General features: G+C 39.9%; 1 protein-coding gene and 1 long non-coding RNA gene across 2 annotated transcripts; one reads left to right on the top strand and one right to left on the bottom strand.

The window, feature by feature from the left end:
* The first annotated feature begins 794 nt into the window (after nt 1–794).
* Nucleotides 795–22,051, top strand: LOC119723842 (coiled-coil domain-containing protein 39-like). The gene is made up of 20 exons (XM_038194721.1): nt 795–1,181; nt 3,259–3,378; nt 4,331–4,477; nt 6,408–6,566; nt 6,770–6,862; nt 7,632–7,760; nt 8,342–8,533; nt 9,566–9,669; nt 10,295–10,622; nt 11,118–11,282; nt 11,796–11,933; nt 12,745–12,861; nt 13,289–13,428; nt 13,765–13,840; nt 16,434–16,593; nt 17,260–17,438; nt 18,281–18,412; nt 19,182–19,298; nt 19,922–20,025; nt 20,549–22,051. Exons 1-20 carry the CDS (start codon nt 1,089–1,091, stop codon nt 20,727–20,729), a joined length of 2,874 nt encoding a protein of 957 aa, XP_038050649.1. The 5' UTR covers nt 795–1,088; the 3' UTR covers nt 20,730–22,051.
* LOC119723845 lies at nt 20,899–25,135 on the bottom strand. Its single transcript, XR_005270588.1, has 2 exons — nt 23,759–25,135; nt 20,899–22,341 (listed from the first exon to the last, which is right to left on the bottom strand). It is a non-coding gene; the product is annotated as an uncharacterized LOC119723845 (long non-coding RNA).
* Between the last annotated feature and the right edge of the window lie 1,699 nt (nt 25,136–26,834).

Genomic DNA, 26,834 nt, shown 5'->3' with positions numbered 1-26,834 from the left:
GGGTTACTCAGTATCATCGTGAGGGTTACCAGGATCACTGCGAGTGTTACTCAGGTTCATCGTGAGGGTTACCAGGATCACTGCGAGGGTTACCAGGTTCGCTGAGGGTTACCTAGGTCTGCCGTGAGGGTTACCTGATTCACCTTGAGGCCTACTGTCGCTACCTGTGTTGCTCTAGTTCCATTCAATTAATTACTCAGTCACAAAACGGTGGTATATTTCCACCAAACGAACAGCCCCTAGGCTTAGTCCACCGTTCGTTAATTGTCCCCCCTTTCGTTTGGGTAGCCGCTCACCCGTTCGTTAGGCTAATAAATATTTTTGTGGGATAATAGGTGTGGGTTGGAGTCCTGGGATAAACAAGGTCAGTCCCCTGGGTTCCGCTAGCGCCCCGGTTCCGCCACAATATCATACCGCGCGTGGGCCGTGTTTCGGCTATAGGGCCAGGGAGATTGGGAGGGGTACCTATCGTGCCCCAGATGAAGTAGCCTGTAGAAATCTTGAGTACCATGTAAAAAGTTATCAGGGTTTTTAATAGCAACAAAGGAGAACAGACTCTTGGATCAGCTGCCCAGCGGCGGCTGTAATACACGTGCCGGTGCGCAAATTATTTGTCTGTGGTGCGGGTGCCGCCTCGCCGCGCCGCGCCGCGCCGCGCCTCGCACGGTGCTCAACGCAAAATACAGTCCTTCTGGACAGCGCCCTCCAGGGGTACATAAATGAAATACATCAATGGTACGCGGCTTCTGTGGTGTCCAAGTTGTATGAATGTATTAGGGACCAACGAAAGGTCAGCCCCGAAATAAAAGTGCGAATACCGTAACCACAGCAAACAACGCATAATAAGTGACTGCTTCGCCAGTAAAATGAACTTGCATTGAGTGTTTTTACTTTGAAATCATTTATTATTGCTTATAATTATATTCAGTTATAGATAAGCATCCGCAAAACAAGAAATCCATCTAAAAGTAACCTGTTTTACATGTAGGTTTTTGCAGTTAAGTGCATTTTTCGCTGAAGTCTGTTTGACCAGTCGACTGGATAACGTCGATAAACGTCAACGAACAACTGATTACTGAACCGGCAAGATGAGCGTGAAAAGTGTTATAAGCGAGATGGAATGGGACGGTGGGATGAAGGTTCCCGTAGCCAACCAAGAGAATAAGATGCTCGAAGAAGAGGTAAAGTAGCTTGAAGAATGAATTTCTTTTACTACTGTTCACAGTTCTGCAGTTGAGTAGCTTGAGTAACTCCAGCTGACATGTTCCATATTCATTCACATGTGAATGAATATGGGACATGTCAGCTGGAGTTACTCAAGCTAGCAGTTGAGTAGCCCCACTAGTGTGGCCGTCGGTATGCTGCGCTGAACCTAAGGCCACACACCGTGGTCCGCGCACTACTGAGGACGTTTTCATAAAAATTGCAGGGAATTTCTTACATATGGTTGTATTCTACGATGTCCCATCTATCACTTCTGGGATGCTTAGGTGTAATGATGTTCAATTTTCCGAGATATTCTTGAATCTTTCTGGAGCCCATATGCACTCGTGAAACGTCCGGTGATGGCAGCCATTTTGAATGAGACAAGAGATGACCTCAAGCTGTGACGTCGCGTTTATGCAAATTGCTTGTCGAGCGAGGGCGCGAGTTGCAAATGCGACGGCTGTTTCCTGTACCATGCATTTATCGTCTGGGGGCCACGTGCACTGATCTCTATTCAGGATCTACGACACAGGAAACAGCCGTCGCATTTGCAACTCACGCCCTCGCTCGACAAGCGATTTGCATAAACGCGACGTCACAGCTTGAGGTCGTCTCTTGTCACATTCAAAATGGCTGCCATCACCGGATCTTCACGAGTGCATATGGGCTCCAGAAAGATTCAAGAATATCTCGGAAAATTGAACATCATTACACCTAAGCATCCCAGAAGTGATAGATGGGACATCGTAGAATACAACCATATTTAAGAAATTCCCTGCAATTTTTATGAAAATGTCCTCAGTAGTGCGCGGACCACGGTGTGTGGCCTTAGGTTCAGCGCAGCATACCGACGGCCACACTAGTGGGGCTAGCAGTTGAGTAGCATGCAGGTAGCCCCATAAATGTGGCCGATTTGCAAAAAAAAACCACATGATTTACTGGACTACAACTAGCTTGAGTAACTCTAGACCCCTGAACGTGGCTTGTAAACTACGCCACATTGCGGTGTCATTTTGAAACTAGTGAAATCGTCCCTCCGTGACACATTGTGAATATTACTTTTTAGTGTGGTAAGTACTCACATATGAAGCTTTCTTTAATCTGCTTTTATGCCAAATCTTGCATTTGAACTAGCTTGAGTAACTCCAGCTAACGTGCTCATCAGGAATTCACATGTAACGCTGGAGACATAACTACGGCTTGAGAGTGTGGTCTTAAGAGACCCTTCCAGAATGGCCTCCCCAAAATTGTCCCTTTTCACCTCTATAATCTCACCCCAAATTCCATTTACATAACTCATACCATTCAGCAGTCATTCACGAAGCTAATAATAATCGACTTCAAACAGAACAAAAAAAACTAAAATTTGAAAAATGTTGACGATTTCGGCGGCTTGTCCATAAAAACATCCAGTTCCAATGGCTGTCGTCCATCTTGTTTGGTCAATTATGCAAATGAAATGCATCACGTGATGATTATCGAAAAAAAATTGTGCGATGTATGTGGGTACCACACCGCTTTCAGGCGCCACTAGTGGGTTCAATATTCATCTGGTGCGTTGTCGCGGAAAGCAGTCGTGGAAAGCAAGACAATGACAACATGGTAGCAATTTACGATGTTCGTTTCTCAATGTCATAGTCAAATTATAACGGTATTTGGTTTACACAGCAAAAATAAGATTCATACTTCAACTTTTGTTGTATAGCATGTGGAAATTGCGGTGCCTATTTCTGTCAGACGTGCGCGGTGCACACGTGTTTGTTCAAACAGGAGAACGGCCTATTGCTTTTTATTGTAGCCCAATACATTGTACCATGGACATGTACATTATGTATGCACTTCCGAAGCCGGACCGAACCGAAGTTCGGAGAAAAAAAATCGAACTGCAACCGAACCGAACCGAACTTTGAGGATCAGTTGCAGCACTAATTTAAGCTATAGGCCTACATAGAATTTATATAAATTTCTAGTCCACATCAACTTGGTAAGTGTAGTTAGCATCATTCACTTTAAGGCCTGATGTAATTTCTCTTCTGTTTGTTCAATGGACAGGTCCAGCACAAGCAACAGGATGTAGTCAGATATCAAGCTGAGCTCTCTGAGCATGAGGATCGGGTGTTTGCAATGTCTGAACATATGAAGAATGTGCAACAAGAACTCAATCAGACTCAGGTAACCAACTCAATCACATGCTAGTCAGGAGCTTTTGATGTTAATACACACTTGTTATCATTGGGTCGGAGTAGTTGTATTTTAATGTCAACTCTGAGTCCATCTGAAATTCTAGAAACAATGGATTATACCAGAGTCTAATATTCCTATTCAGTTGTCTTATTTCTGAAAGATTTTGATGTCCCACTATTTTTACAAGGAACCTTTTATAAGTATCCAATATCTTAACCCCCAAGCTTGAGGTCAAAGTCCTGCTTATAAACACTACTTTTGATGCATGAAATCATACCTGGTATAAATATTAACAATGGTGATCGTGAATTCTGGTGAGGGTACGTTGGAGAAAATGGCACTTTTTGGTTCCAAAAAGAAAACATAGTACAGTCGAGTCTCGTTATAACAAACTCGTTCGGACCTAGCCAAATTGTTTGTTATATCATAATTTTGTATTAAGAGGAACACCAGTCCCATTCATTGTGCATATAAATGCACAGTCGGGACCAAGGCTTTATGTTTGTTATAACCAGAATTTTGTATTAACAGAGTTTGTACTAACGAGAGTCGACTGTATTAGAATTTGAGACAGTCAAAATCCTGAATTTCTGGAGTTTCAAATAGAATAAACTGACGTTAAAACACCAACTACAATATAAAGTGTATACAATATAAAGTGTATTTTATACATCAGGACATCTTGACAAATTACATGACAATCATACAATCAAACACTGTATAATAAACTGCATATTCTTCACTTCTACACATTTTTGTGATATGCTACAAATTACACCATGTTTATTCAACAAGCAAAGCTTTTCCCCATTAAGATGATTCCTATTTACCCATATCTTTTAAAAGTGGCTTAATTCTAAAGCTGTTTCCTTTTATATTGTGCCACAATAAATAAGCACATAACCAAAGGAAAATATTTGTATTTTATTCTCAATTTCAGGCTTTGAATCGAGCTCGAGGCAGAGAGTTGGAGACAGAGAAACACATGATGTTGGTAGCTCAACGTGAGTGTGGACGCTTGAAACAGGAGATCCAACGACTGGAAAATGATCTGGCTGATATCAAGGAACGCAGGAATATTCATGAGGTATGTATGCAGAGCAGTAAGATAATTAAGGTAACAAGGTTGTATACTCGTAGTTCTATCAGCTGCAAATTTAACAATTAATCAAATTAATGTGAACTTCTTAAAATATGGCTTGGTCATGTATGTTTGAAAAATGAAATGAAACGACAAAGTGTTAGAGGTTGCTTATATTACAAGTACTCCTTTAAGGTTTGTCAAGACACTGATGTCTTTCACTCGTACCTTGATTAACCCTAACAGAACTCAACCCATCAAACCCCAACAGCATGATTTGTTGGAATCTGTCTGGATGGGTACAGTACCCCTAAACTGACAGTCTTTTACATTGGGTTGGCACACCTCCAGAAGTAAGAAATATGTGTGTACAGTTTCCCATATGGTGTTGGAATTTGCCAGGATGGGCATGGTTCCTAGTAAATCATGCTAGGGAGATAAGGCCTTTTTTCACACTGTCCAAAATCTCTGGGTTGGAACCAGTTCCAACCCCGAGATTTTTTTCAACCCTTTTCCCACTTCTAAACTTTCAACCCGGTTCCGACCCGGGTAGCGAACTCTAGCCGGATCGAAATCAACCCTGGGAGGGACCAGGGTTGAAAATCTCAACCCGGATCGAGATTGCATTTTTCGGTGTGAACCGTGTCAAAAATGATAGTGTGAACCGCCCCGAGTTGAGTCACTCGCGGCCGATCCGTGTTGAGTTGAGGCCGACATTCTACCAAAAATCTGACACAATGTGCATATTTCCATACACCATCATCGCCATCACAAACACCGATCACAAAACAATCGCTCCCTAATTATCATCCAATAATGTATCGGAGTACGGAGCATCCTTTACCGAGTCTGGGCTTGTATTAGGTCCGCAAAATGTACCCCAAAAAAGTACATTTCTAACGTTAAATAGAACGAATCGTCTAACGAAATGACCTGAGCCATTTTGGGATTAATGCACACAGCTGCGCTGGTGTCATACATGGAAATCAGACTCCCATGAAAATCGGATTGCTTTACTCTCTTATTGGTCAAGCCCTCTCACGTGACAAATCCTTCTCCTAATTATCATACTTAGGCATGCGCAGTACTACCAATGAGTCCGTATTTCACAGAGTAGTAAATACACGCTGCACACCGGCCTGTCCGTTAGCCTCGTGCGCGCAGCCGCGTGCGTCGCAATGTATTATGGGATTGAGAAAATCATCACAGTGCCCCATGCCGAATGCGATCCATGTTGAGAATTTGTAGTGTGACTACACAGGGGCCGTAGCCGGATTGAACGTTACACGGTTCACGTAGCGGCCGTTCCCGTAAAGAACAGTGTGAACGTTGCGTCGAAAACAACTCGGGCTGAACCGGGTTGGATCCGGGTTGGTTTCAACAAGGTTCCAAACGGAGATAGTGTGAAAAGGCCTTTAGGGTTAAGTTGTGATTCCAGTCGAGGTTTTTTGTAACTGTTACTTCAAATATTATGGCACTTGATGTCCGACTATATGTTGTCTGTCACTTATTTTGTATGCATTGGTTTGTGGTGCCCATCTGAAGTCAATAAAGCTCATAATTCAATGGCGTTATTAACCCTAACAGTCTTGAATCTCCAATCTTAATATGATTCTTCACACATTCTTGGGAGCTAGGATTACGTGCTTGTAGCAAGGCAAAAAACAAGGCAAATATTGAAATTTTGGGGATCTTCAGATGGATTACCTTAAAACAGGCAATGTTTTCAAAGGACTCTTTTCAGTGTTTTAACATTAATTATCCCTTTGAAAATATGTGTACACTAGAGAAACAGTTTGTTCACTTTACAAGCAAAACTTTACAAGCAAAACAGAGATTTTATTCTGGGTGAATACGTTTGATAGACTTGTAGATACTAAACAGTTTTTCATCCCAGTGCTTATTCCTTTGTATGTTATTCACTTGTTGTGATCAGAACACCATCTTCAAGAACACTCAGAAGTTAGAGGAGCTGAAGTCACAGTTGAATTGGGATCAGCAGGCATTAGAGGCTTGGCTGGAGGAATCCGCCAGGAAAGATGAAGACTCCATGACATTAACCAAGTATACTCAGATGGATGATGCTAAAATCAAGGTAATCCTTGGCCAAACAATACTGAATCTACAAAACTTTTATTTGGGTTCTACAGCTATGGGTTACAAATGCAAACTGAACTGATCAATAGTTGAGTTGAATGTACTTCTATGGTCTATATGTATTTTGTTTTACCATATTTTTTTTGTCTGCCACATGTTGTTTTACCGTATAGTTTTCTTACCACGTGTTACTTCATTCAGGAATTGTCACTGCGTATGGAACGTATGACTGACGAAAGCCATAAGAAGAGGAAACAACTAGACCATGAGATGACAGAAACACTGACTGCACAGGTACACACAGAGCAGATATTACAAATATTTGGGGGGAAAATAGTCTAATAAAGAGTAAAAAAAATAATGCAAAAAGGCATGTTGTAGATTCTCCATTAACACCATGGCACTAGAAATACCGGTTGAAGTTAATGATGAATTGATAAAGGTTAAAGCACAGTTTAATGCCCTGGGATGTTACAGCGGAATAAGAAATACTTAGGTGAAGATGAATAGCATTTGTTATTGTCTACAAATAGATGGTAACGTGTCCCCGTGATGCACTGTTGATAAAGCCCAACTTTCACTCGGGAGGTAACACACTGAGTATACAGTGTTTAAACGTCGGTGAAGGGCAAAACCTAATTTGATTTATATCACCCCGACGCAAAATTCCATCTTATAATAGTTTATGCGGTACCCGCTGCTATGGACATTAGATTCGAACCGGCTCGGTGGTCGAGTGGTAAGACATCTGCACTAGAAAGCAGGAGGTCGTGGGTTCGATTCCCACCCGAGTGATTTTTTCCAACTTTCACTCGGGAGGTAACACACTGAGTATACAGTGTTTAAACGTCGGTGAAGGGCAAAACCTAATTTGATTTATATCACCCCGACGCAAAATTCTATCTTATAATGTGACAGAATCATTGCAACATAAAGAGTGTATAAATTTACTTTTACATACTTGTAGTTACTTATTTTGAGAAAGTGTAGTAGGTAATGTGACACGAATCCTGCAATTAGGTTGAGATAGCAACATATTGTAATGCTACTGTCTGTGTTGCAGTTGGAGTTGGATAAGACAGCTGAAGAGTTTCGCAAGGCACACAATGATCGTCAAGAGTTGATCCGACAGTGGGAGGCAACTATTGAACAGATGCAGAGACGAGATAAGGAGATGGATATGCTAGCTGATGTGAGTACTGTCTCAGCTTGAAGACATGGTGAAGATTTATCTCAAGATTGGTTACTGCAGACAATCAAATCTGAAGTACAATGCAAAATCTACTGATGCATGAAGATGCCTTTGAATAAAATTGAAAGAATGTTAGACCGATTTCTTCTTGGAAACCATTTCAGTTTCAGCACATGCTGTTAGTGCAGTTGGAACAATAGTCACCTTCCTTCAAAGCGTCTTGTACCCTTTTCAACCTTTTTTTCATGAAGATGTGACACAGAAATTTTGCACCATAATAAACCATAGCTGAATGGGGCGTAATGTCTAAGCTTTGTTTCAACAACGTACTTTCCACTAACTCTACTATGGGAGGTTGCATGGGAGTCAAGGTTTAGCTTAATCATTTTAACATCTGAAAAGTACCCTTACTCCCTACGGTGTGTGAACAATTACGTTAAGATTGGACTATTCAGAACCGTTAGGGTTAGTCTAATATTGATCTGTTGAAAAAGTTCAAACATAGTCACATCAGTGGAAGGCTCAGAAAAATGATGAGTTGAATTACAGTAAATTTATTGTTTATATTTCAACCACCTTAGAATCTGACGCAAGTGAAGGCAGAAGTGTTTGAGCATGAGAACAATGTGAAGGAGAAGCAACAATTCCTAGAGAATGAGATTGAAAACAACCAGGAACAACAGAAGAAGTTGCAAGGGACAGATCGGGCAGCAGCTAAGCTACGACTAGACTACAGAGATGCAGAGACACAACGCATTCAGTTTCAGGATGAGGTAGACTTCAGTATTGGTTCTATAGGGAACTTTTCTTACTCTGTGACAAAATGACAGTTGTAATTTAAAAGGCCACAGGAACATTTGCAATCACCTGGAAACATAACTACCAATTTAACAAGAAAATCCTTGCTCAAGTGAACATGGTGAAGATGGACTGGTACAAATACCCTGCTTATTCTACCTGAAACATCTTTCGAAAAAAAGATAGTTTAAACAAATGTGCCCACCGGCACAGTTTTTATGGCGTTAGCAACAGAAATGCAATTACGAGACCCCACAAATTGTTCATAAGTTTTCTCTGTTTTCTCAAAATGTATGGTATCCACTGAGCTGAAACTTCAATAAGTTAGTTGTAATGTACCCTTTGTAAGATTTTGTTGCTTTAAATGAAAAAAAAAATGCACAAAAAGTGAATGATACTATGTACCTTTAAGCGATGGTAAGTTAGTGCCATATCCATCTTACGTTTCTGTCACGTGAATACGGAAATATTTCATGCCTACTTATGTTACTCATATAATTTACAAACAGCTTTGTGCCACTTACTAGAAAACATTGATTTAACAAGTGCTGGGCCTGAGCAAAATATGTGAATGATTGAATGTGCATCGTGATCCCTACATTGCTCATGTGTGGGCCAATGGCATCTGATCAAGAGTGTTCATGGAGCATTGCTGTCATTGGTCCTGAATGAATAAGTGAAAGATCTCTCAAAAGCTTATGAAAATGAAATCTCTAAAATCATCAATAATGTATAATATTGCCTTTGATTTACAGGGACCAATATGAGACGCTTAATGCACATGATAACCCCCACAAAACAATTTGATCGTGAAACTTAATCACAAGTGAACAAAATTCTTGTTAAGGTTAAATTTCTCATCTCACTCTTAGTCAACCTTTGGTAGCAGACAATTACACAGAAATAGCACAGTAATGGAATTTGATCTAGCAATCCATCAGTAATCATAATCACTTTGATATTGCATGAAATTGTCAAGTTGTTGCAATCATTATGTTTTATTCTAGCTTGAAACTTTGAAGTTTACTGTGGCCAGAACAGCAACAGACCTGGAGGGTATGAGACGACAGGTCAATGACTTGAAGAAAGATGTGGATGACAAGAAGAACAGGTCAGTTGACTCACACATCTAAACCAACCATTCAAACTCTGACAGCTTATTCATTCACATGTCATTACTTGAATAGTGATTTCATGTATGAGCTTCATCCATTAGTACCCCCTCAACGGCAAGGAAGGGGGAGTTGGGGGAGACGGTTAGGAATGACATTCCCAATGCATTGCCAACAACACCTGACGCTCACACAAAGATGCTAGAGCTTTTGATATGCACATTCAGAATAAACACCTGCTGTGTGTACTTCAAGCATACGGTGTGCCCCATCCACTGGGCTCTCAAAATTGGTAAAAAAGCGCCCCACCTTGTTCAGGCACGGAATCTATGCAACATTTTCTTATCTGTTGTCAGAGGCTGGAGAGACTAGATGGCACTTCAGCAGTACTTGTGAGAGCTTCCATTGGGGAGACATGCTGAGTGCACACACTGGTTTGTGCAGGTATGGTGTTGTGGCATATTTACGTCAGCGTCAGGTTCCATCAGCAATGCATTCAAATGTTCCTCCCAGTGGTCCCCCAACTTTCTATTTGGAGGGGTACTTCTGCAGGGAGTCTATAGCAGAAGTCCTGTCAATGGTATTTTATAGAAATCTTTTCGTTTACTCTTTCCATGCTATCAGGGTAGAGGATGCTAAGGATCATCGTCAAGAACTGTCGGCCAAACTCAAAGCCATCACAGATGCCTCCTTGTCAGCAGAGGAGAGAGCTGCCATGATGGACAGTATCCTGAAAGATGAAGAGACTAGTCTTCATCTGTTAGACCAGGAGCTGAAGAGACTGCGAGACCTCCAGTATAAGAAGGCTCAGGAGCTCTTTGAAGCCAAGACGACTGAGAAGAACACTCTGGCTGAGATCCAAGGCTCTAGGGCAGCTAGCAGGAACCTGAGTAGTCGCATCAACAAGCTAGACCATGACTCCCTCAAGCAACAAGAGATTATCTACAATCAGGTCACTACAATACATGAGCTACTTTCCTTTTGTACTATTGTATTCAATTTCATTACCTGACTTCATGAAGGAGCTTTTCTACAAATGAAAAACTGCCTCATACTGTAGCAGAATGTTCCTTGATTAAAGTTTATTATAAAAAGATATAAAACGTTACGGTTGCCTACACTTTGGTGCTTATCATAGCGAGGGATGGTAGCATGGGATGTAAAAGAAAGTAGGATTGTTTTTGCAAAAAATATGTTCAAAAGAAGCAGACATAAGCCCAGGGTTATCTTAAGAGATTTCTCTTGCATTTATTGAAGCTTTTTGGGGAGGAATTCATGAAAAATCCAACCATTTTATGAGCAAATCTCACATGGTTTGGAGGATTGTAGAGTGGCCTGCCAGCTGCCTTACTCCCTAGGTTTCCTTCTGTGACTGCAGGTATTCCAGTACTGATGGATTAGGTCTGTACAATTTGACATTAGTTGATGGTTTGGATGTCTCTTACAGGATTTCACTGTTCAGCAGTTGGAGCGTCGTATTGCTCGCATCCAGGGAGAGCGTAGTACTGAGGAGATGGATCAACTGAATGCTCGTATCAAGGAACTGACTGCTGTACTGGAGGAAAGAACTAATACCTACCAGCTAGTCAATACTCAGCTCAAACGACTCCAGGTATGAAGGCTCTACTATATCATGTTAGGGGATTTGTTCAGTTGAGGTAAAAACATCTCAGTTATCACTGATTCCTTCACAGGCTACTAATAAATACATCGCAGACTCTTTGTCTCTGGAGAGAATATGAGAGAATTTTAATTGAGGGGCACACAAAATTTGTCACAGACTTTGGCTCATTCAAAGCTAATTCAGAAAATACAAAATTTCTTCTGTGAAAGTATATTTCTGTCATAAGGCTACTTAAATTACCCAAAGGTAAATTTACAAATGGAGGAGTGATTGTTTGATCTTCTAATAAATTCTGCTTTGCAAGGGGACTTATGTTCAAATCCCGCTCCAGTCACTTTCTTTGTTCAACTTTATAATTACATATGCACATAATTTCCTTTTGTGATTGATTTAATGAAGTTCTTCTTTTGAACAGTTTGAAAATATAGAATGCTTATTTCCATGTGTTGTCTTTTATCAAATAAAATGTCACGATCTGTGTTCTTGATTTCATATTTTTAGGATGACATACGCCGAGTGAAGCGAGATTTGGACAAGAGTGGTACAGAGAAAGCTGACCTGACCAGTAAGATAGAGGAACTCAACCTGCATAATGATAGCTCTCAGAGAGAACTAAGACGCATCAAACTCAAGAAACAGGTCAGAAAATACAACCTTTTGCCATCATTGTGATTGTAGTCAACATTAATAGATAAAACATTTTGATCTGGTAGGGCGTTGAACCCAGAAACTTTGAATTATACTTTCTTTGTTACAAAATGCTAATGATGACTATTTAGCCCTTATCTGAGCTCTCAAAGGGTACCAGCTGCAACTCATGTAGGTTCTTTGCACACTGCACTTCACCCCAGGTTTACCTATAGAGAGCAAACTGATTTAGTATTCACACACTGGAATCCTGACATCGATCATAATTTTCTAGTTAATGATCCAGATCAAGATTGCCTGCCCTGACTCTGATCTGATTTTAAAGGTTCTGAAAAGGCATTTTTTTGAAAAACAAGGTATTCAATTCAAGAAATCTTATGCAAATTACATGTAGTTATTAGTAAATTCTGTGAAGTGATTGCTTAGGATCACATAATGTGATTGAGATCTTTCTCATTGTGTAAACTACTCAAGAATGAAGGAAAAGTGCATGGGCCCATTTGAACATTAGACTGTGATGTGACAACAGTTGTTTGACTTTTGACATGAAATGCAAGTCTGAAATTAATTTAAAATACAACAGAACAACAAAGAATTCCTGTCGGCTTTACATCCATACAGGACATTGCTCTGCACTGGTAGACTGGTGTTCTGTAGCTGATGAGTTCAATTAAATCAAAAGTGTAATTGATTTAGTTCATCAAAACATTTCATTCCAAGGACAGATTGACAATGTAGACATTAAGTTTTGATTTTGTGTTCAATTTGTATTATTTTTTGTTCATTGTTTGATTTTTGACAGGACCAAATGGTAGAGGAGAATATCTTGAAGTTGGAGATCAAGCGTTTGAGAGACCAGCTGAATTCTCGTGCTGATGATGTCTTCTCCTTGGAGAATCGTAGACTACAACTGGAAACGGTCAGAATTTTCCGCCTTCAAATTTTTTTAAATTAATATCTGTTGTCATATTTCATATTTCATAGCTTCCTCCCTCAATTAAAACAATTGGACACCCAGATGAACTTATTACAGAATTATTTTCCCTGATGAGACAGAGTTATTTTTTCATTGTTGTACATGGACTGGGAGGTTTTTGTTTTATTATTGTTTGTCCCCGTTCTTGCTTGATATATTGTCATATTATATGCTAATATCGAGCTTATCAGCTGGTTTCTTTGTCTCAGTTTGTCAATGAGAACTTGATGCTGTGGTGATACTTTCCATGTAAACAGGTTGCAATTGGGTATATTGTGTGTGCCAGTTTTCTAGTTGAAAAAATTGTGTTAAATGCAATATCTGTGCATTAATTTCAGGCATGTATTTATCCTTATGTCCAACCCTTCAGGCAATGAAAGAACGCCACAATGAGATAGGAATTCATAAGGAGATGTTGCAAGCGCAACTAAAGGGAGCTGAAGAGGAACGTGGCACTGTTAGCGCTGAGCTGCATGAACGCATTACAAAGATTGACAAGCTACGCAAGAGGTAGGGCAAGGAATTGTATCAGAGAAAGCAGAAATACTGACGGTTGTGAAATTTGGGCAGTAAATACTGAAGGAACAAAGGGAAGACACTTGAAACATTGATTCATGTGCCGTGAAATCAAACAACATACGACATCTGCACTGGACGTCCAAGAACATTGTGGCAGTTGTTACAATATTGATGTAGGAGGAGTGCTTATGTACAAATGGAAACGGCACTGAAATGCCAAACACCCTACTGGTGGTAACATTGGCATTCTTGCAACCCGGTTAATACCTTACACTATGTGAAGAAAGTGCTGAGTTTTGCTATTTATTTGATACTGATTTTGACTAGATATGAAATCTTGATGGTTTCCATGGCTCCACCTGAAGGTGAAGAGGACAGGTCTCAGGCATATTATGTCATCAGGGTAAGTGACTGGTCATGTATGGAGTAGTGAGTATTACTTCCTTGTATGTTTGGTGTTTTCATTCAATATCAAGAGATGTTTATGGTATGTGATGGTTGATGGTGTTATTTCCTTGTGACTGGCATGAAGTCAGTCAGGAGTTGGAATAGATGGTTTGGGTGGTCCACCTGTCCATTGACACCTGCAGCTGAATCACAGGTTAATAATACAGGTGAAGGTATGATTATCAAGAGTGAGGTACTCTCACATACATGGTTGCGCAGTAGCTGAGAAATGATCAACTTGGATGGATCCATTATGAATAGGTTTCTCTCAAATGACGTCATTTCCTACAGACGAGCCACGTGCCTCGGCATTTTGAGTGCGTCAACTTGCATAACGCGCATCGGCTGCGTCGTATTTTGAACACATTTCGAGCAACAAGCGCGCGTGCTTGGAACATTTTCAACACTGCGCAATGCGTGCTTGATTGCGTAAAATACGCAGTTGCAGTTCTACAGAGATGGCCGTCTTTGAGAGAGACCTACTCCCAGATCAAAATAGAGACTGTACTTCTGTTACTTGTGGGCAGTTATTCATTAGAATGTTGCAAGATAACTTGGAAAACTGTATCACTTCTGTGAGGGTTTATCTGCAGTTGGTGTGAGAAACATGAGAGTTGTCTTGTCACTGTCATGTCTGTCAATTTGGTACACCCCCCGAGTGTTTGTCAGAGTTATTTGTGTGTTTGTCTGCACATGTATTAGTTATATTGCCAGTAGTTCTGCTATAAAAAAATCAAGACATTGGAAAAGCAGTCTTTTCCATTTAGAAACTGTACAAGCTTGTTTACAAGCATCGCCTACCTACCAATGCATGACTGGAGCTGAGTTTTGAGGTCAAGGCCCAACAGAAGTTTCTTGCATACTTTGAAAATTTGAGCACAGTATTCTTTTTGGGACTACAAGTAATTCTACATTACCCTATATTCCATTCTCGAGCTCCTTGCTGGAGATATCACCCCTTCTGTGGGCTTGGATTCTACCCGCCTTACAGCCTTTCAGCCATCAGTTATCAACAAACTGTATGAACATTGTCGACAATATATCTGGTTTATATTCTTCTGATAATCACTGATTGTATCTACCGTAATTTTCGGAATATAAGCCGCGGCTTATACGTTGATTTTGCCCATGAAAATGTTTACTGCGGCTTATACACAGGGCGGCTTATACGCCGAGCCTTGAAGAATAAAAATGAAATTCACATGTGTATTTAATGTACTGGTATAAGAAGAGATATGTTGCTGAAATGAATTATAAATTAAGAAAGTCATTAACAAACCGAAACCACGTCTCACGTAAAGGTACCGAGCGGTAAAAAAGTACGGTGATGAAAGCTGTCTTCGACACCAGCCGTACGTGATACTGGTACAGTGCAGCAGCGATATGCAGGCATGCTTTCCCAACAGCGGACCACACCATTTGTGGTAACAAAGGGGTGTTCTTTCTTGGGAACAATAATTACCAATATTTTCGCTGTTTAAAAAAAAAGAAAAAAGACCACTACAATTTTTATGGCGTTCGAAACATTTTTTTATTACATAATCAGTTGTTCAACGTCACAATATATTTTGTTTTCTTGAAATGTATTCAAGAAACGATGTAAAACTCAAAAGAGGGACTAAATCACCCCTTACAAAATTAATGGAATCGTCTATTAAAATGTCGGCTTCGTTTTGACTACTTCCAAAGAAAGTTACGATCGAAACTTGAATTTTTCTCGCAACTAATCGCAACAATTTGATAAGTTTTGAGGTAAAAACGGACCTGTTTATTCTTAGGACAAAACAAATCAGCATCTGTTGCCACAAAGCAAGATTTGTAGCGCTCCAGTCAGACAACACACGGTGGGTTTCATACTCTCTCACGTGCTGTGGGAAAATGTTGTCATTCACCGGCGTGCGTGGCGCAGGCTGCCGGGCTATGACGGGGCAGCCAGCAGCAGTTCCCGGTGTTTATTTCTCATCAATTCCCATATTTGTTTGTAAAAGTATCAATTGTAAATGATTTGATATAACTTTTGTGGTCCTTTTAATAGCTTCTGTAGTGTGAATGGAACTGGTTCAGAGCATTTTGACTAGAATTTGGAGGCCTTACAAAATTGAAACCGCAGCGGTCGGTGCGGCTTATACGCCGGTGCGGCTTATACGCCGACTTCAAATCTTAATTTGCAGATTTTTGCGTGCTGCGGCTTATACGCCGCGCGGCTTAAATTCCGAAAATTACGGTAGTTAACTAGACCAGGGAGTGAGTTAAATGTTAGCAGGAAATCTGTGCTCACTATTTATAAACAGGAACACTTAAAACATGTTCTATGGTATAGATGTGCTCAGTCAACAATTGATGCATCTGGTGTTCCAATGTGATGCTATTTTCAGCGTATTTAGCCTTTGAGGTTAGCATGCTTTCTGCTGCAGTTAGTGCTTTAATACAGTCTCCATGACATGGACTGAACTTCTGTTAGATGAACGCCATGTGCTTAGCAGCACCTTGAAATTGGTCAAATCACATGTAGCCGTGTATATCATGAAACATACTGATTGACTTGACAGGCAGCACAGGAGAAGGAGGAGTTGCAACGTAAAGGGGATGAGCTAGATGCTAAGATCCGTAAAGCAGAGAAAGAGATCAAAGCATTGGAGAATACACTAAGACTGATGAACGGACGCAATGAGACATATCGCAAGAGCTTCAACAGGGTGACTGAATCTAGTAAGTAGCCAAGCTAGCCAGCGTGGGGTGTGACTTGTGATAGGAAGGGGCAATCTTGGCCTAGCTGGTTTGCTTTCTTCAATTGTTTTTGTGCCTCTTACAAAGGCCATTTAAAAACTGATAACATGATACAGTGATTTAGCCGCAAGGCTCCTAAATTACATGTTCAGTGGGCATTACCAGTATTTGGGAAAGGATTTTAATTGTATATATTTTCTTTTTATATTTGTTATCTTCCGGGTATAGGCCTGAGACCTAATGATGTCACGCTGTGTTTACATGTGCGCTTTCCTATGTAGTAGAAGGTCCCTACTGTCTGGCGTCCTGACTTCGCTCCAATAGGAAAGTGCATATGTAAACAAAGCCATTACGTCATTAGGTCTCAGGTCTATTCAAAGCACAAAACCCCTTAATTTTTTTAATTTGGGAAGCTTGTGAATGCTTCTGTTTGTAGAATAACAAGTAAATATAAAGGAAACATTAAGTCTTGTGGATCTTGTCTTTTTATTGGACAAACTTTTCAAATGGACAAATCATTCAGAGTGGTGGGGTAAACCCTGGAATATTTTCACGCAGCTATTGGGATTCAATACACCCACTTGTCCCTAAGCAGCACACAAAAGATGTCATCCCATGATTTAGTAATGAATGTGTCCAATTGACCAGGTGAAGAATTTGAGGAGAAGCAGCGATTAGATGAACAGCTGCGTGCAGCCATGGATAAATACAAGTATAAGAGACGGCAGATCAGGGAGTTGCAGGATGACCTACAGACTATGAGTAATACTATGGAGAACTTGCTGCGAGATCAGAAGGCATATGAAGAAATGGTGGAAGAGAAAGAGGTAGGGCAAGTTACTGCAGTGCTGACAAACTGTTGCAAGCAATGATGTAGGATGAGCAAAGGCACATCCTAGCCAAATTGCTGTTGAGCTTAAACATCCACATTGCGTCTAGTTTTGCATTAAGGAGTGTAGATCATGATGACAAAATGTTGCAGTTAATGGGAACCTACATGTAACCGGGAAATATATTGAACAGTTGTGTTTATGGCTCTTGAGGTTTAAGATGGAGATGCTGTGAGTTCCTAAGGATCATGGTGGATGAGTTTGGCCAGTTGCTAGAAAAGCTTGCAGGAAATAGATTGGTTTTTAATTGATGGAGTGATATTGTTTTATAAGTCTTCAGAAAGCCAAAGACCTTTTCCTGAAAAGTGAAATGATTAATTTCTATACACAACCCAATAAGTCACACAGTGATATTGCTGCTGTCAGCTTTGATATGTGTTTCACAATAAAAGACCTCGGCTTCAAAGATTCATCTCCTGAGTGTCGTTTTTGGTAGAATCTTGTGGTCTTTGCAACCAAAGCACAAAATCTGTTTTGAAAATTTGGGAGTAAATTTTGTTTTGCTTTCATACTTCATCATCTCTTCAGTATCTAAGCTTTTAACATGACGAGACGTAACAGGTTTCATGGATTAAAATTTAGAATGGTTATTTAAATCATTCTACCCCATTTAGGACGATTTGCAGATATCCCTTCCTTTACTTCTCATTTCATTTAAAGCTTTGAGTGACTTCTCCATCATCAAGATTGGTTTTGAACTTATTTCATTTCCTAGCCTCTTCATTAGTATCATTCATGTTCAATTTGACTTAGTAAAGTCCCACTAATTGACTCTACAGAACAAGCAGCATCAGATGATACGAGAGCATGAAGAGCAGAAAGCTAAGATTGAGAGAGTCTCTAAGCAGATGGCTCGTTATGCCAGGGAAGTACGGACAGCTAAGAAGGTTAAAGGAGAATCTCATGAAGAGGTGGGTCTCTCTCAAGAATACTCTCATCTACAAACTAGATGGATTTCAGTGTTGTCAAGTCTTCACAAGTCCTTACAAACCAATCACACTTCAGTCCAAGGTCACCAGCCTGGTCAAGTGCCAGGTTCCAATGATATATCATAAAGGATACGTCACATTTAGAGGGGTTCTTACGTCACTATGTGCTGTTATTGTATAAAGTCAAAGCATTGAGGGTGGATTTTTTCTCACTGAAAATCCCTTGAAATTAAGTGAAAAAGGCCAACGAAATAAAGAACAGTTGGTTTTGCAATAAGTTTTTTTATGGGTACAAAAAAAGGACATGGCAGATTTTTTATTAAAAACCTGTATTTGAAAGGTTCCTCATACTGTGCACTGATGGAAAAATCGTTTTAGTGTCCTTACATCATTAGGGTGTAAGGCACTACCATTTCAATTATTAAAAAATAATCAGTCATAAAATGTGAACCTTTCTCTCTGCCTTAAAAACTCACAATATCACTTACATTTTGCATGTGAAAACAAGGTGCCAAAATGACTACCTAAAATCTATAATCTTAGCAATTAAGACAAATCACTCAAATGAAGGTTCTCGTTGTCCCCTTTCATTTGATACCACATTTGAGGCTGTGATATTTGCAGTTTTGAAGATTTCGTAAATATTCCATTTCTCAGCCATGTCCATATTCTCATGGAATTTTCCCTAGAGTAAAGCTGATGAAAGTATTTAAACATTAAGCATTGGTTGTTCTTCTCTTTGTCATAACAGAAAGATTTTGGATTGCGTGAGCTGAGAGACTTCAACAAGAATATCAGCAAGCAGATTGGTGATGTCATCCACAGTCATCCCGATGTCATCCCTACCACACACATGCTTTTCTCACAGGTAAGCTGCATGGGCTTCAATTCACTTTGTTTCATGTGTTATTCTTGTTCTTCATTTTCATTTTCTCTAATAAGATTGTTCCTAACTTCTTTTACTAGACAGTAATTACCCGCAAAAATGTACTGAAGTACGGAAGTCATTAAAGCTCACTTTTTGAAACATTAACTGGTTGTTGTCACAACTGTACAACTCACAAAAGAGATAAGCCTAGCTGGTACTAGTGCAAAATATTTTACTCATTTTTTTCTCAACCATGCAAATCATCAGGTCTTGTTTATCCGTCCAAAATGGGTTTTTTTTTCAATCTTGAAAAAAAGTGGAATGAGTTGATCCCAGGAAAGAGTGCATGCCTAACTCATTGAATACCATCTGTATAAGACTTGTAGACTAATTCAGCAAACAGAATTAGAAGCCGTTACTGAGGTAATACCACACATATGTGCTGGATGTTTGCTCGTACTCAATTCTCCTTTGACCAAAGGGTGGCCTAAGATACGAGCAGAACCTTACAAGAATGGATCAATACGCCAAGAATGGTGGCTTCTAATTCTGATGAATGAACAAACACCCACATGCTAGTCCAATGAATCAATGTCTCGTGTTTGTATGTGTTATTGTACCAGGCTGGTTTGCAAGTACCTCCTACACCAACAGGCAGTGCTAGAGGTTACTCCAGGCCTGGCTCAGCATATAGTGCACGCAGCAGTGCAAGCCTTGGATCACCTAAGTAAGTAGTCAGGATATGTAATAGCTTCACCACTACAATCCCTCCCTTCACAGCTCTTACCACTACAAAGCATGCCAGACTACTGCAGAGTCCCCCTTTTTCCCTCGGTTAAAAGGAATTGCATGGACTTGATTTATTTAAATCAGACCCTAAATTGTAGGGACCTCCTTTTCTAGGGCTCTTTTCTCCTCTGCATGTGACGCATGTACTCTGTTAACATACCAAGAATATTGCCAAACCCCTAGATGCATAACAGATGCAGAGACTTGTTCAAATCTGACCCTTGTGAAAAGACTGAACTTTGGTATGACTATCAGGTGACCTGTGGCAAACATTACCAATGTCACTGGCAGGTTTGTTCACACATGAACACCTCCAAGAATTTGCTACAGAATCATGTGAATTGAAATCTACCATTGCTTGCCTAGCATTGCTGGCCAGGTTGGCATTCTAGACATGTATTGTGACTCGCTTATTTCTGCAGCATTGGGTTTCACATTTGACCATTTTGTTTCACACGTAGGACCCCCTCCTCAGTGCGTAGTAGCCCATCTAGTCGTGCCAGCAGTAATGGAGCCATACACACAGTAGATCTAGGTGGTCTTCAGTCACCTCAGCAAGGTAGCCCAGGTAGATCAGGCTCACGGCCAGCTACTGGAGGTAGTCAGGGCAGTGTGCGTAGTGGGCGGAGCAGTAGGCGCTAAGCAAGCCTGCCATTGGACAGAAATGTCCCAGGGTACATGTCGATAATTGAACAAGGTCCTGAAGATTACTTGGAATAACTTTGCCAGTCTTTAATAATAATAATAATAACAGGCATTTATATAGTGCTTTTACAACGCAACGGGGTATCAAAGCGCTTTACAATTATTATTTTCCCTGTTTCAACGAGCAAACACTCCTGAAACCTTCTCGACTCCCTAGGGAGCATACATGGCCAGTAGGCAGCCATTTCAGCACCCTTGGCCGTAATCAACCTCTCACAGTCACCAACACTGCCCTCACAGGTACCCATTTACTCCTGGGTGGAGAGAAGAAATGGGTGACAAAGTGCCTTGCCCAAGGGCACACGCACCATAACCCCAGGCTGGACTCAAACCCACAACCTGCAGGATTACCCACGGACCACAAATTGAATGCTCCAGCCACTAGGCCACAGCACTCCACTGTGGAAGGGAAAACAACATGGTAAAGTGGGGGAGTCATGGTGGATATTACTATCAGCCATACGTACTGGAAGGGAAAACAACATGGTAAAGTGGGGGAGTCATGGTGGATATTACTATCAGCCATACGTACTGGAGATAAAAACTGAACATTTTGTTTAAATTGATAAGATTGTAAATGCGTCTAGCCCATTCATCTGTAAGTGCACAGTTTTGATAAGAACGGGGCCAATGAAAACACACAGGCTTGGCTTCATGCAAACAGAGTGCTATTTATTAGGATTCAAAAAAAAATATTGAAATTCTTGCAGAAAATACTTTTCACTCTTTATTATATCAGTACTTGTTAAACACATGTACGTAAATACAACTGTTACAACAAACAAAACAGACTCTAGATATTCTTGTTAGTGATCAGAGAAAAAGTATTCATTTTAACTTGATTCCATTTGGTAAAATAGAAAGGTACCATAAATGTAGTAATTGACATATTGGATAATAAATAACTTTCTTTGCTACACATTTAAAGATAAAACTGTTCAATTCCATTGAATGAAAAACATGTACCAATTCTAACTGTAAATGTACATTTATTGAAGTTTGTGTATTTCTTTGTAATTTAAATTGTTTCATTTGTAAATAGAGATGTTTTCTAACTACATACATATTTGATGTGCAGTTAAGGAATGTATAGATACATGTATAAGGTTTATAAATGCGACTAATTTGCGTGATTCTGAGCATGTAGTATACCACTCCAATGGATCCACTTAGACACGATAGTATCTGAACTAGCTTCCAAATAATAGATACAGGAGTTGACTCAGACTGTATGGTTACAAAATTAAAGAATTTGGCACGTCATTTGCCACAGGAAAACAGATTTCTGTACTTTGTTTTGCCTTGGGGATGCCAATGGCAACTTCTCATAAGCGATGTTTGCTCAATCGTCCAACGTTTTCCCTACCATGCGATCACATATTTCACATAAATTTAACTCTACACTTTGCATACAAAATGTGTGATAATGTCCCCTGTAGTTAGATCAAAATGTTGCAAGCTGAAGGTCCATCCCCCCCCCCCAAATCCTGACAAGAAATCACCACTCCTGGCCTGCTGTGCCACATGATGGAGACACATATGGAAGTATCTGTTGACAAAAATGAAAGCGTTTTTGAGAATAAGTGCTGCAGTATCCTCATTTTTTCAGTTAAGAAATTTAGTCATACTTCCTGCATATATCTTTTATCTTTCATAGTAGGTGAAATGAATTGATGAATGAAACATTATGCCCTGACCATTCTACACTCAGCCAAAAAAGAAAGTCCCCCCAATACTTTTTTGTCTAACTCAAAAACTACTGCGCGTCTTTTGCTCAAATAACGACTAATCAGTACAGAAATTCCTTAGCAATCCAGCCATACTCTTTATTTGGCCCAAACAGTGATAATGTGTACGAAAATATGCAATTGATGACAAATGATACCGGAAAAAAAGTTGCACTTTTGTAAGTTGAGTGTGGATCACAACTTGCTGGATTGCTAAGGAATTTCTGTACTGATTAGTCGTTACTTGAGGGAGAGGTGCTCAGTAGTTTTTGAGTTGGACAAAAAGTATTGGAATGGCGGACTTTCGTTTTTGGTTGAGTGTATCTTGATACTATTGAACTTAACTGAAATTGACAACATAACCTTCAATTTGCCTATACTGAAGACATTTCTGATTTGGCAGACTAAGCAATACAGTACCTTCAAATTAAATTGTTGAGGGTTTTTTTCTTTACAAATTCATTTCTTTACTTCAACACAATTTGTTTCATGTGAGTTCTATAAACCATAAAGAAAAAAAGATGGATTATTGGAGATGAAAAGATGGAGCAATAGAACAGCTTGACACTAAATTTGTCTGATTCAGTGCAGTGTTTTGTTTGCATGGATTTTGCAACCAGATTCTGAACAAACACAATTTGTCTCCTGTGTATTGACTTGCCCACTGGTAACTGTGGAGGAAATCGTTGACTAAACCCCCCTCCCGGCTGTTGACTCTTCAAATTGTCTTAGATTGGAGTTTTTTGCCACAGTCTGTTTTACGTGCAGAATTGACCACCGTTCAGATTGTTCCTGTTCGTTAATCATGACGGTAGTCATTATATTTGTTCAATGCTGTTGGCATATTTGGTTCCACAATCTGTCCCAGTTAAGTATTTCCTACAAGCAAATGTGCAGTGATTTTAAACAAAAAAATGGAAGTGTAAGTTCCTCAGGATGCAACAGAAATTTTGTTAACCTTCTTTTGAGAAAGAATTAAAGGATTAAAAAAAACTGGATTCAAAAGACTCATTCGTAGTTGGAGTTACATCCTATGTAAAAGAAATTGGGGCAGTTTTGAAATCTCTACCACTTGAAAGTACTAAAAATGATAGTTGGAAACTCAACTGAGTTTTGAGCATGGTTTGCCATGAAAGCATTTCTTTGTTTTTTCTCCTGCCAGCTGTTCCGGATACCCCAGCCCACCCCTGACATTTATTAGCCACCTTCTTCTCTTCATTCAGGTTTTGTTCAACTTACTATAAGACTCTCATCACCTTGGCCATGCTGCTATTTTGAGCCATTGCCTACAATCTGGCCATTCAGTGCTCAGAGAAAAGACGTGTATCACATCACAGCTCTGACATTTAACACACAGTTGTAATTTCTGGTGAATTGAATGCCCCAAGAGAACAGATCCATTCAGCTTTCCAGTTCCTGTAGTCTTCCTTCTGACGGGACCAAACAAAGCCTGACAAAACAAATGAAAGGATATACGCTTTGCTGTGAATAATGGTCTCGTTTCCGACAAAACTCTGCCGTTTGTCTTGAGTTGATAAAAAAGACTGCAACAAAACCATGGTGCAGGTGGTGCCTGACTGTTAGAGGAAGAGTTCAATCAAACGAACAATACTGAAATCACAGTCTTGCCATTTGATACGAATAATCATGTCCATTTGTAGTCCAGGCTCCTTGAATAGGACTCTGCCCTATTTACTAGAATGCTGTGATATTAAGTTTACCTGACAGAAAGCACTGAGATGAAATGGATACTATACTTTGAACTATGGACAAGACTGATGAGTCTGTGCAGTTGTTTAGGAAGAATGCGACAGAGAAGTACAGTTCTGAATACTAGAGAAGTGTGTGCAATGCAGCTTTTGGAATTGCTGTTCTTTTAGATATTCTTTCTAAGCTAATTATAGAATGTACCAAAGTTTTCCTGGAATCAGGTTGATAGGTATGGGTAAGCAACTCCTTATTTGAAAATGGATCCACTCATCCATGTAAAACACCATGAACTCAGAATGTATCAAATCTCTTCTTTCTTCAACAGAATGTTTAAATTTGTACAGAGGCCTAAATGCCCATTCAAAGAAATGTCTGGAATTCAATAACAGTGCGAATTTCAGACATTTCACCTCAACCAAATTTCAAACATTTTTACCCTCCAAGTGAAAATACATGTACCTAGATGCATACAAATGACCAACTGCCAATTGCACTTGTCAATACAACAAAAAAGAAAAGTGTCTGCTAACTTGGGAGGTCTCACAGACATTTATAACAAGACTGGACTTATAATGTGACCAAAACTACTTCATTTGGTAACAGCGCCCTCGCAGTTTGTAATAGTTTAGCACACACTTGAGAGCGGGTTATGGTCATATTGCTCAAATAATACTGTAAATGCTGTGAGAAGTTGAGTGTGTATCTGCGATATGGAAAACAAGAAATACATGTTCAAAGAATGTACCCGAAGTACCGTGAATAATGCAAGGAGGTAAAGCAAAGAAGGAAAGCTAGTATTAAGAGTTGCTGAAGCACACATCCCATGAACTTGGCATATTACTTACTATACTATACATGTATATGCACAGTCTACATCAAGCATTGGTCTTGATTTGATAAGCAGCAATATTTCTCTTTGAATCAATCCAATATGATACTGACTTGCTTAATTTCACTAGGCGACCATGAGTACAACAAACATCCGTACATAATGACATTACTGTCTTTCTATCTATCCAAAGTGCAGGCCGGTAAGGCTTGAGTCTTTTTTCAATCAGCGGGCACTGTGGTTTAATATCATTAGGTGAATCTAATCCGCCAATTTTCATATTGTGCGAGGCCTTTTTACTGCATGTGTATCCGCCCAAATGCTGCCCTTGTTCCATGATAACGCAATTATGGTCTGCAGACAAACACCCTAACAGGATCGGAGTAACAAGATGGCTCCTTTCTGCCTGTGTATGTCGCTAGCAGTGGATTGAGGTAATTGGCATTGCATGTGGGATCCAATTTAGACTTTACAACAGAAGAATGGAAGGATATGATTGGATGATCACCTTGCCAAAGAATTCAAACTGATCAGACACAAAACCTGCATACAATAAGCCTTTCAGATTGGCAAACTTATCCAACCCAAGACTCTTATACAATATAAAATTTGGTCTATGATCAGTGGGCTATATATAGAGTTTAGTTTGAAACAGGCCAAATATGAATACCATCTAATCCTGCAAATTCTTTCAAAATCTTTTTAACATTTAACGCCATGCCTATTTTCCTTTTCTTTTGCCCCCCCCCCCACCCCCCGGCATTGTCTCTCCCCTTGTATAAATCTCTGTCCATCAACATGGGCATTGCGAGGACCCCCCCCCCCCCCCCCCCCCCCGAAAAGCAAAAAAAAAAAAAAAAAAAAGGACAAAAGAAAAGAAAAAGAGGCGGGAAGTCATATTGGTGTAAATTTAATGGGGTGGGGTGGGGCAAAATGTCCCTGCCCCCTCTAAAACTGATAAATCGAGAATATGTTGAGAAAAACAGGAATTTTTTGGAAAAAAATGTTTTGCCCCCGTCTAGAAAAAATCCTGGCGACGACCATGTCCATCAAAGTGCCTCATCCTCTATCTATCTGTCTTTCTTCCTCTGTAGCTATTAATGAACACACTGTATGAGCCAACCAAATCTCCCGCAGAGGAATTCACAGCTTGTAATGGAGTCTAACTTCAAGTAGTGTAATATGGAAACCGATCCGTTTCCCCAATTGAATTACAGCTTCCAAGGGACACCACACTCACTTGACTCCCCACAAGACCGCTTTTAAGAAACACCCCAACCTCACTGCTCATATCATAACCTTCCATCTGCTTCAGTTCATATCTTCAAGCCAGTCAGTCTACTGGACGTTAATTTCCCTTGTGACAATAAGTTGTGATCACTGCAGATTGGCAGTAACCAACCTTGGTGGTCTACAATCAAATAAGTGGAATAATGCGCAGAAAGGCAGGCAATGCAGATATACAGGGAAAACATGTATTTTTGCAAAACACACAGAAAGGGAGTTAATCTCTGGATTTGGATAATCAAATATCAGTACTTGGTTGGAAGAAAATTGAAAATCCAATTAGAAAATAAGATAATCAGTTAAGCAAACATATGCTTCATTTAATATATTCTGGGTTTTTTTCTGAAATAATTTTTATGAACAATATATAAAGGGAATGGAACTCATTGTCCTTCCCTTCCTCAGAACGACTGAAATATCTAAGTTTTGATCCAGATGAACATTAGTGAACTCAAGTTACAAATAAACCACAATGGGAAACCGAGTAGG

Source organism: Patiria miniata, unplaced genomic scaffold, assembly GCF_015706575.1.
Source record: "Patiria miniata isolate m_02_andy unplaced genomic scaffold, ASM1570657v1 HiC_scaffold_17, whole genome shotgun sequence".
Lineage (NCBI taxonomy): Eukaryota > Metazoa > Echinodermata > Asteroidea > Valvatida > Asterinidae > Patiria > Patiria miniata.
This window is presented reverse-complemented; position numbering and strand designations above follow the sequence as displayed.